This window comes from Salvelinus alpinus, chromosome 21 (assembly GCF_045679555.1).
Source record: "Salvelinus alpinus chromosome 21, SLU_Salpinus.1, whole genome shotgun sequence".
Lineage (NCBI taxonomy): Eukaryota > Metazoa > Chordata > Actinopteri > Salmoniformes > Salmonidae > Salvelinus > Salvelinus alpinus.
In genome coordinates this window covers 45,316,120-45,326,609 of record NC_092106.1, presented here as the reverse complement: position 1 = coordinate 45,326,609, position 10,490 = coordinate 45,316,120, and the positions used below count along the sequence as shown (strand labels likewise).

General features: G+C 44.7%; 1 protein-coding gene across 1 annotated transcript; it reads left to right on the top strand.

Moving 5' to 3' along the window:
• Positions 1-4,124: 4,124 nt before the first annotated feature.
• Positions 4,125-8,761, top strand: LOC139548356 (extracellular calcium-sensing receptor-like). Its single transcript, XM_071357992.1, has 9 exons — positions 4,125-4,336; positions 4,786-5,080; positions 5,262-5,348; positions 5,599-5,865; positions 6,270-6,476; positions 6,623-6,901; positions 7,078-7,305; positions 7,537-7,660; positions 7,753-8,761. Exons 1-9 carry the CDS (start codon positions 4,125-4,127, stop codon positions 8,664-8,666), a joined length of 2,613 nt encoding a protein of 870 aa, XP_071214093.1. The 3' UTR covers positions 8,667-8,761.
• The last annotated feature ends 1,729 nt before the right edge of the window (positions 8,762-10,490 follow it).

Here is a 10,490-nt window from a genome sequence, read left to right as displayed (position 1 = left end):
AAATTTGTGATGGTAAATGCCCATTGTAAGACATTGCAAATGGACAGCCGTACACTTGGTAATGTGAACGGGTTACTAGGAGCAAATATTTTAAATGGTTGTTAACGCCTTTAAGGGGATGTAAGGGGTCCATGGCTGGGTAGGGAGCACCCCCCACCCGTGCCCATCCAACAGAGGGCGCATCTCGTCATTTTGGACGTTTTTCACACAAAAAAAAAATAATGGCAGTCCCACTTCTCTCATATTGCACCAACGAGCGATGGAGAGGAACCACTATCACTGCCCGGCCGTCCAGAGTTCAACGGGCCAGTCAATTGGGCATTTCCAGCAGTATATTAGAGCATGTCAAATTCGTGATGGTAAATGCTCATTGTAAGACATCTTTAAGAGTGTGTTTTTTCTTACTGTCGTCCAGTCCCCGCTGAGGCCACAGAGTTAGTGAAAACAACCAGGTCTGACAGATCTCTACTCAGCTTCATCATCTTCCTCTTCCTCCCTCCCCTACAGCAAGAAGAAAAGACAGAAAGAGTATGAAGGAGGAAGGAGAAGTAGAATGGAGGAAGAGGCAGAGTAGAATGGAGGAAGAGGCAGAGAGTAGAATGGAGGAAGAGGCAGAGAATGGAATAGATGAAGAGACAGAGAGTAGAATGGGGAAAGAGGCATAGAGTAGAATGGGGAAAGAGGCATAGAGTAGAATGGGGAAAGAGGCATAGAGTAGAATGGGGAAAGAGGCAGAGTAGAATGGGGAAAGAGGCATAGAGTAGAATGGGGAAAGAGGCATAGAGTAGAATGGGGAAAGAGGCAAAGAGTAGAATGGGGAAAGAGGCATAGAGTAGAATGGGGAAAGAGGCTTAGGGTAGAATGGGGAAAGAGGCATAGGGTAGAATGGGGAAAGAGGCATAGAGTAGAATGGGGAAAGAGGCATAGAGTAGAATGGGGAAAGAGGCATAGAGTAGAATGGGGAAAGAGGCATAGAGTAGAATGGGGAAAGAGGCATAGAGTTAAATGGGGAAAGAGGCATAGTAGAATGGGGAAGAGGACGGAAACACATGCACAGAAACAAACGCACAGTGACAACAGCATGGGAAGTAAATGGGAGTGTCCATCAAAGTGACAGTTTACACACCACATTGTCACCGTTTACACCCCACAGAATCATGGTGTACACCCCACAGCATCACAGTTTACACCCAACAGAGTCAACGTTTACACCCTACAGCATCACAGTTTACACCCCACAGCATCACAGTTTACACCCCACAGCATCATAGTTTACACCCCACAGCATCACAGATTACACCCACAGGAAAGATTATCACAGTTTACACCCCACAGGGAAAAGTATCACTGGGAAATACTTAATACAGACCAGATCAAACAGCTTTCATTGACACACTAAAGGGATATGGAGGCAGGCCAACAACACACACACACACACACACACACACACACAAACACACACACAAACACACATACACACACACACAAACACACACACCTCCAAAAAATGACCCGCCAAACCACACTTCTTAAATATGCATATTAATATTATTGTTATCATTTGAAAGGAAACACTTTGAAGTTTGTGGAAGTATGAAATGAATATAGGACAGTATAACACATTAGATCTGGTAAAAGAGAATACAATGAAAAACATTCATCTTTGAAATGCAAGAGAAAGGCCATACTTTCAAATAGGAGTCTATGTGTCATTTAGATGTTCGCCACCAGATGGCACCAGTGTGTGTACAAAGTGTCAGACTAATCCAGTGAAGAATTACATTACTGCACAATATGTTGTATCAAGTCTGCCAGGTGTTTGCCGTAAAGTGCCGAATTGGTCAATTGATACTTTTTCAAGTACTTAACTATAGAGAACATACAACAATGCTATGGTAATATATATTTTTTAGTTTACACACTCCCAGAAATGTCATATGTAACCGATGTGAAATGGCTAGCTAGTTAGCGGTGGTGCGCGCTAATAGCCTTTCAAACGGTGACGTCACTCGCTTTGAGACTCGCTTTGAAGTAGTGGTTCCCCTTGCTCTGCAAAAGCCGCGGCCTTTGTGGAGCGATGGGTAACGATGCTTCGTGGGTGTTAGTTGTTGATGTGTGCAGAGGGTCCCTGGTTCGCGCCCGGGGCGAGGGGACGGATTAAAGTTAAACTGTTACATTGATGCTGTTGACCCGGATCACTGGTTGCTGTGGAAAAGGAGGAGGTTGAAAGGGGGGTGAATGTAACCGATGTGAAATGGCTAGTTAGGTAGCAGTGGTGCGTGCTAGCAGCCTTTCAGTTGGTGACGTCACTTGCTCTGAAACCTTGAAGTAGTGGTTCCCCTTGCTCTGCAAGGGCCGCGGCTTTTGTGGAGCGATGGGTAACGATGCTTCGTGGGTGACTGTTGTTAATGTGTGCCGAGGGTCCCTGGTTCGTGCCCAGGTCGAGGCGAGGGGACTGAGTAAACATCGGTTACACATACATGATGGATCATTAGCTTATACATTAACTTTCACACATCTAGATGGCCGGGCGGGATGGGTGTGGAGCCAGAGACAGCAGTGGGGTCAAACTGTAGAAACCAGTTTCTAAATTTGAACATAAAAATGTATTTTATCAAACAAAATTATGCTACATTTTATCTCTGGGACCCTCAGGATGACAAATCAGAGCAAGGTTACTGAATGTAAGTACATTATTTACCTTCAGAGGTGAATGTATCAAACCAGTTGCTATGATAAAAGTTTTGTTGTTGTGCACTCTCCTCAAACAATAGCATGCATTTTCTCACTGTAATAGCTACTGTAAATTGGACACTACAGTTAGATTAACAAGAATGTAAGCTTTCTGCGCATATCAGATATGTCTATGTCCCGGAAAGTTGGCTGTTGTATACAAAGTCATTCTAGTTACATTAGCACACGTTAGCAACAACAGTCCCGGTTTAAGGGTACCCATCCTCAATTTTCACCTAAAAGGACATACCCAAATCTAACTGCCTGTAGCTCAGGACATGCATGTTCACTCACCCGCTTAAGCCAGCTGCACCAATGTGCGGGAAGAAAAACCATTCAACTGATGTCCTTAGTCAGCCTGCAGTCACCGCAATGAGCCAAGTAAAGACCACCCAGTCCAAACATTCCCGTAACACGAAAGACGCAGGGCCAATTGTGCCCTGCCCTATGAGACTCCCAGTCACACCCCTTTGTGAGACAGCCTGGGATCGTACCCGGGTCTATAGTGACACCACAAGCACTGAAATGCAGCGCCTTAGTCCACTGCACCACTCAGGAGGCCTGTACACAACTTTTTTATTATTATATTGTACATTTCATCCAAACACACATTTCATGTACACTATTTTTGACATTGCTTGTTCTAATATTTGTATATTTCTTAATTCCTTGTTGTTGTTGTTGAGTGTATTGTTATCTATTACTGCACTGTTGGAACATAAGCATTTCATTACACCCACAATAACATTTTGCAAAATGTGTACGCAACCAATCAAATTAGATTTTATTTTGATTTGTGTGTGTGTGTCTCTCGATTCATCACAGCCTCATTATTAGCGTGGAGCTAGAGTACCCTTAACAGACACCAAGCAATAAACTGGTACATCTGTGAAGGAGGGAGAGAGGGGGAGAGGGGAGGAAGGGAGAGGGAGGGTGAGAGAGGGAGAGTGAGATATAGAGAGGGAGAGGAAGAGGAAACGGGAGAGGGAGAAAAACAGCTCACCTACAGGATAGAATGGTGTTTGTTCTTCACTGGTTGCACATTTCGTGTGGCAACAGTTCACATATTGTCTTTCTCTGACACTCCCACATCTCATCTCCTACCTGCAACTCTGACCCCCCCCCCCCCCACCTCCCCTCCCCCTAACACCCCTCCCCCTGCCTCCCCTACCCCTAAATTCCCTCCACCCTGCATACCCCCGCCTCCTCCCTCCAACTCCCTCCCCAACCCTCCCCCTGCCACCCCCTGCCACCCCTCTCCCCGCCTTATAGTGTCAACCTCCACTGACACTATAAAAGAGAGGGATAGAGAGTAAGCAAGAGAGGGAGGGGAGAGACAGAGTACAGCTATGAGGGTCAGGAAATATATGAACCTTTACCTATCTATAATCATGATACTGAAGTCCTCATCTCTGAGCCTTCTATTGAACTACTCCTCTGCCTCATCCTCCTCCTCGTCCTGTCATCTGCGGGAGCAGTTCAGTCTGAATGGGATGTACCAGAAGGGTGATGTGATTCTGGGAGGTCTGTTTGAGGTCCACTACTTCACTGTGTTCCCTGAGCTATCTTTCACATCAGAACCCCAGCAGCTCTACTGTGAGGGGTGAGTATTCATCTACTGGACTGGACTGGATGTGTGTCTGCACCTCTCCTAAAAAGGACAGATAGACATCCCTACTATAAGAAGCCTCATTATGATCAGTGTTAACCAACCCTGGTCCCGGAGATCTACTGGGTTCGTGTTACTTACACTGGTGAATAGTACATTTGAATAGTACATTGGTGAATAGTACATTGCGATCTCAAAATATCTGTGAAATAATTGTGTGTATTCTATTGTTTTCAATCATTATTCCTGTTTTCTAAGCAAATGTACCTTTAAGATAAACCTATTTTATTATCTATCCTTGACAAAAGTAATTTGTTTTCTCCTCTCAACCCCTTAAGACAACACTCTCTCACACACACCCCTTAAAAGGTGCACAGGGTTCAACACCTCTGGAGTGATTTAAAACATTTACAAATTGATTGAATGTTCCTTTTCTCTGTCAGTTTTGACAGTTTTGGTTTCCAGCAGGCCCAGACTATGGTGTTTGCTGTAGATGAGATCAACAGAAACCCTGACCTTCTGCCAAACATCACGCTCGGATACCAGCTCTACGACAACTGCCTGAAGCTGGGAGTATCGTTCCGTGCTGCCATGTCATTGGCCAGTGGGACAGAGGAACAGTTCCTATTGGATGAGACTTGTTCTGGGTCACCCCCGGTGCTAGGGATTGTGGGAGACCCAGGGTCCACACACTCCATCGCCATCTCCAGTGTCCTAGGGCTGTTCCGGGTTCCCATGGTAAATCAGAAAGAATAGAAAGATGAAAACACTATTGTAAATGTCCTTCTTGTATTCCAAATCCCCACTTTGAGTGAGAAACAGCATGTTTAGGTCTTAATGTGTCCAGGCATGAAACCTTTCTATTTCATTAATTCATTGGAAAAAAATAAAATAATCATTGTATATTTCACTCCCTCAGGTGAGTCACTACGCCACGTGTTCCTGTCTGAGCAACCGGGGAAAATACCCATCCTTCTTCAGAACCATCCCCAGTGATTCCTTCCAGGTCCGTCTCTAAGAAGGCTACAATGACATGATTAGACAGTGAACCGTCAGCTCCCATGTGTACTCACTATACACTTTATACTGTGTAACGGCATTTACAGTTAATGATAAGGGTAAATAAAATAAAAAGCCTAGATAAGGTTAAATAAAAGGTGACAAAACTAATGTATCTAATTTATGTTGATCACTCTATACTCACCTGTCTCTGTAATAACATCAGTAATGTCTAATCTCTGTTGATGTGATCTCAGGTGCGAGCCATGATTCAGATCCTACGTCGGTTGGGTTGGACCTGGGTGGGCCTGGTGTTCAGTGATGATGACTACGGATTTCACGCTGCCCGGTCCTTCCAGTCAAGCCTGGCCGAGTCAGGGGGCTGTGTGGCCTATTCCCAGGTCCTGCCCAAAGACAACCGCCCCACAGAGCTGCAGAGGATCGTGGGAGAGATCAAGAGCTCCTCTGCTCGTGTGGTGGTGGTGTTCTCCAATGAGGCCTACCTGCTCCCTCTGGTGGACGAGGTTCAGAGATGCATTAAAATTCCCAGTTGATCTAAAATAACACTTACAATACATTCACATTTTAGTATCAGAGGCTCTAATCCAGAGAGATTTACAGTTTATAATAATAATATTAGTAATAACATTTAGCAGATGCTTTTATCCAAAGCGACTTACAGTCAGTGATGTGTGATTATATTTTACGTATGGGTGGCCCTGGACAGTTAGTGCTTCCATCCTAAGCTATATAGGGGGGACAACCACACATCACAGTTATAGTAAGCACATATTTTCCTCAAAGTATCAGCAAATACATTCTACAGCCCTAAAACAGCCATAATAGCTGTGTATAAAAGTGTTACAGCATATTACCATTGTGGCATTCTTGATACTAAGATTATAAAATATAAAACCCGTTTTACAAGGTGGTGGTGCAGAATGTGAAGGGTCTCCAGTGGATCGCCAGTGAAGCATGGACCACCTCCTCTGTGTTTCACACCCCCCGTCTCATGCCCTACCTGGGGGGTACCCTGGGTATCGCCATCCGTCGTGGAGAGGTACCCGGCCTCAGGGACTACCTGCTTAGCATCCGCCCCGACGACCAACCTGCCAATAACCCCGGAAACAATATGGTGAAGTAGTTTGTTGTCTTTTAACTCCAACCATATAATTACTTTATACATTATGTTTAAAACATTTTAAATGCAACTTTGAAAATAAATACTACATTACAGAAGAAAAAAACGAGTTTCCTCTATAACATTTCCTTCTCTGTTCTGGTAAGGTGAGACAGTTCTGGGAGGCTGTGTTTGGGTGCAGGTTTGAGCCCCCAGCAGGTTGGGTGGAGGCTGGGGGTGATGTATGTACAGGTCAGGAGGACCTCAGGGATGTGGAGACTAACTATGGGGACGTGTCTGAGCTCAGGGCGGAGTATAACGTGTATAAGGCAGTGTACGCCCTGGCCCATGCCCTGCATGACCTACTGCAGTGTGTGCCAGGGAGAGGACCTTTCAGTGGGAACCGCTGTGCCAGCCTACAGAGACTGGAGCCCTGGCAGGTGGGACACACACACACAAACAGATGCAGACGTACACTTTGCCAAATGTTTACTTCTGTTTCCTGTTTTCTTAGTCAAGGTCCCCTGACTACATACTGTCTTTTGTCTACATAATCTCCTCCTCTTTCTTCTCTTCCTCTGTTACCTCCATCCCTCAATCCCCCTCCTCTGACCAGCTGGTCCATTACCTGGAGAGGGTTAACTTCACCACAGGGTTTGGCGATCGCGTTTCTTTCAATGACAACGGGGACGCCCTGGCCATCTATGACATCATGAACTGGGCGTGGCTCCGGGACGGGAGCGTTCAGGTGGAGAATGTGGGTGTGATCGACGAATCAGCCCCCGCAGGACAAGAGCTCACACTGGACGAGGATAGAATTTTCTGGAACTTTGAGTCAAAAAAGGTTATTTGTAAAGTTATACAGTTATATAGCATATTTCACTACTGCAACAGAAACAGTGTAAACTTATATCAGTGGAGGGCAAAGAAGCATTAAATATGGGAGTATAAATATGGGAGTATAAAAGTCTGATATTCTCCCTCCTAGGTGTATCATTGTAAATTAGAATGTGTTCTTTAACTGACTTGCCTAGTTAAATAAAAGTAAAATTCCCCCTCACCTTTGCCCTTATAGCCCCCACGATCAGTGTGCAGTGAGAGCTGTCCCCCAGGCACCCGTGTAGCCAGGAAGAAGGGGGAGCCTGTCTGCTGCTTCGACTGCATCTCCTGTGCTGAGGGAGAGGTCAGCAACACAACAGGTCAGTGAAATTAATATCATTTAAAGCATTTGACAGTGGTTTGGGGCTGTAGAAACTGTTTTCCACACATTCTTTGTCTGTCTTTCTGTCAGACTTAGCCGAGTGCTCGAGATGTCCAGAGGACTTCTGGTCCAGCCCGGAGCGTGATCTCTGCATCCCTAAGGGGGTTGAGTTCCTCTCCTACCAGGAATCATTGGGCATCTCCTTGATGACCGCCTCGTTGCTAGGAGCCCTCATCTGTGCAGTGGTCCTCGGAATCTTCACCCGCTACCGGAACACGCCTGTTGTGAAGGCCAACAACTCTGAGCTGAGCTTCCTGCTTCTGCTGTCACTCAAACTCTGCTTCCTGTGCTCGCTGCTGTTCATTGGCCGGCCCCGGCTGTGGACGTGTCAGCTGAGGCATGCAGCATTTGGTATCAGCTTTGTTCTCTGTGTCTCCTGTATACTGGTGAAGACAATGGTGGTGCTGGCTGTGTTTAGGACCTCTAAGCCCGGGGGCAATTCCAGCCTGAAGTGGTTTGGTGCTGGGCAGCAGAGAGGAACAGTCCTGGTTCTCACCTCATTCCAGGCTGCTATCTGCACAGCCTGGCTGGTTTCAGCCTCTCCAACTCCACACAAAAACACGCGCTACCATATTGATAAGATTGTATATGAGTGTGTGGTGGGGTCGGTAGCAGGGTTCGGAGCGTTGTTAGGCTACATCGGCCTCCTGGCGTTCCTTAGCTTCCTCTTGGCCTTCCTGGCTAGGAATCTTCCAGACAACTTCAACGAGGCCAAGTTCATCACCTTCAGCATGCTGATCTTCTGTGCCGTGTGGATCTCCTTCATCCCTGCCTACATCAGCTCTCCTGGGAAGTATGCAGACGCTGTGGAGATATTCGCCATCTTAGCTTCCAGCTTTGGCCTCCTGGTGGCGCTGTTCGGCCCAAAGTGTTACATCATCCTGCTGAGGCCAGAGAGGAACACCAAGAAGGCTCTGATGGGCCGTGCCACAACCAAGACATAGGGAGAATCTTAATTCCATTTCCTTGATTCCTCACGTCCTCTCTCCTCGCCTCCTTCTCAAAACCCATTAGATCAGAAGGTTTGGAGGGCCGGGATATCTAACCTTCTCATTCATTGGGTTTTGAAAAGGAGACCGAGGAGAGAGGACACGAGGAATCACAGAAATTAAATTGAGATTCTCCCATAGGCTCAATACCGTAACAACAATTTACATTGAATTCCTCTCCTTGTCTTCTTCACTTCCTCTGTGCTGATCTGATATATGAACACTAGGTGGAGGTACAATGCCTGCTAGGGATTTGCTTCACACTATTTCAATGCAAAGAAAGGAAAGGAGACATGTATAGTAACAGAGTATGATGGTCTCAAATAGTTTGAAGTAGCTCCTTTTAGTTTGCACATCTCTTTTGTATTTTGATGGCTATAAATAAAATTAAATAAAATAGATTTTATCATTCTGTTAGTATAAATGATTTATTTCCTTGGGCTGTTAAGTAGGCTTTAGATTTATTTAATTTGTCTATGTGTGTGGCTTTAATCTTCTAAGGGATAGGTTATCCCCAATGAGTGGGTTTCTCCTTCGAAAAGCTTTCGATTGTATCATCACATCGGGTTGAACAGAATAACATCCCTGTTCCTTCTAAAGGACTCTGCTGCCACACTCATTCAACCATGAATTAATTATTAATTAATGCAAATGTTCATTTAATAAAATATTCTGACTTTAAAGGAGTTGCTTGAATGTGTTTTTATTGAACTGTTGAAATTTACAAAGATATTTTACGAAAAAATGTCATATGGGATTAGAGAATTACCTCATATTATGTGAAAGAAATAACAACATTTTTCATTAACCGTATCTAATTTAATAGATTTTTTTTCAGAACTGAATTTCAGGGGAGAAATGATGCACCCCCAGTAGGTGTGTCCAAACTTTTGAGTCAAATACAAATCTTAGATTCAGCTATTAACTTCTTTGGTATAGGGGGCAGCATTTTCACTTTTGGATGAATTTCGTGCCCAGAGTGAACTGCCTCCTACTATGTCCCACATGCTAATATATGCATATTATATCATATTATTATACAGAACTCATATGGCAGGCAAAAACCTGAGAAAAAATCCAAACAGGAAGTAAAAATTCTGAGAGTGGTCGTTGTTAAAGTCATCGCCTATTCAATTCCCTGTAATATATGGATCTGTTTGCACTTCATACGCCTTCCACTAGATGTCAACAGTCAGTAGAATGTGGAATGACGTTTATGCCGTGTTGTGTGACCGGATGGGAGGGGAATGAGTCAGTGGTCTGGCAGATTGCAAGTTCTTGGTCTCGCGCTTTCCTCATGTTGTCACCTTGCGTTCCATTACTTATACAGACATGAAAGAATGCTTCGGTTGGAACTTTATTGGATATAAATGATAACAACATCCTGAAGATTGATTCTCTACTAAATTTGACCAGTTTATTCGACCTGGAATATAACTTTTTGAAGTTTTCGTCCGACGTTTGCCTGCATCTGCGCGAGGGTTTGGACACGTGCACTACACATGCTAGCAACATTAGCAAATTGGACATAAGTAATGGACATTATCGAACAAAACAACGATTTATTGTGGAACTAGGATTCCTGGCACTGCATTTTGATGAAGATAATCAAAGGTAAGGGAATATTTATGATGTAATTTCGTATTTCTGTTGACTCCAACATGGCGGAGATATGTTGTGTATTTCTGAGCGCCGTCTCAGATTATTGCATGGTATGCTTTTTCCTAAAGTTAAATCTGACACAGCGGTTGCATTAACTTCTTCTTAATAGGGGGCGCT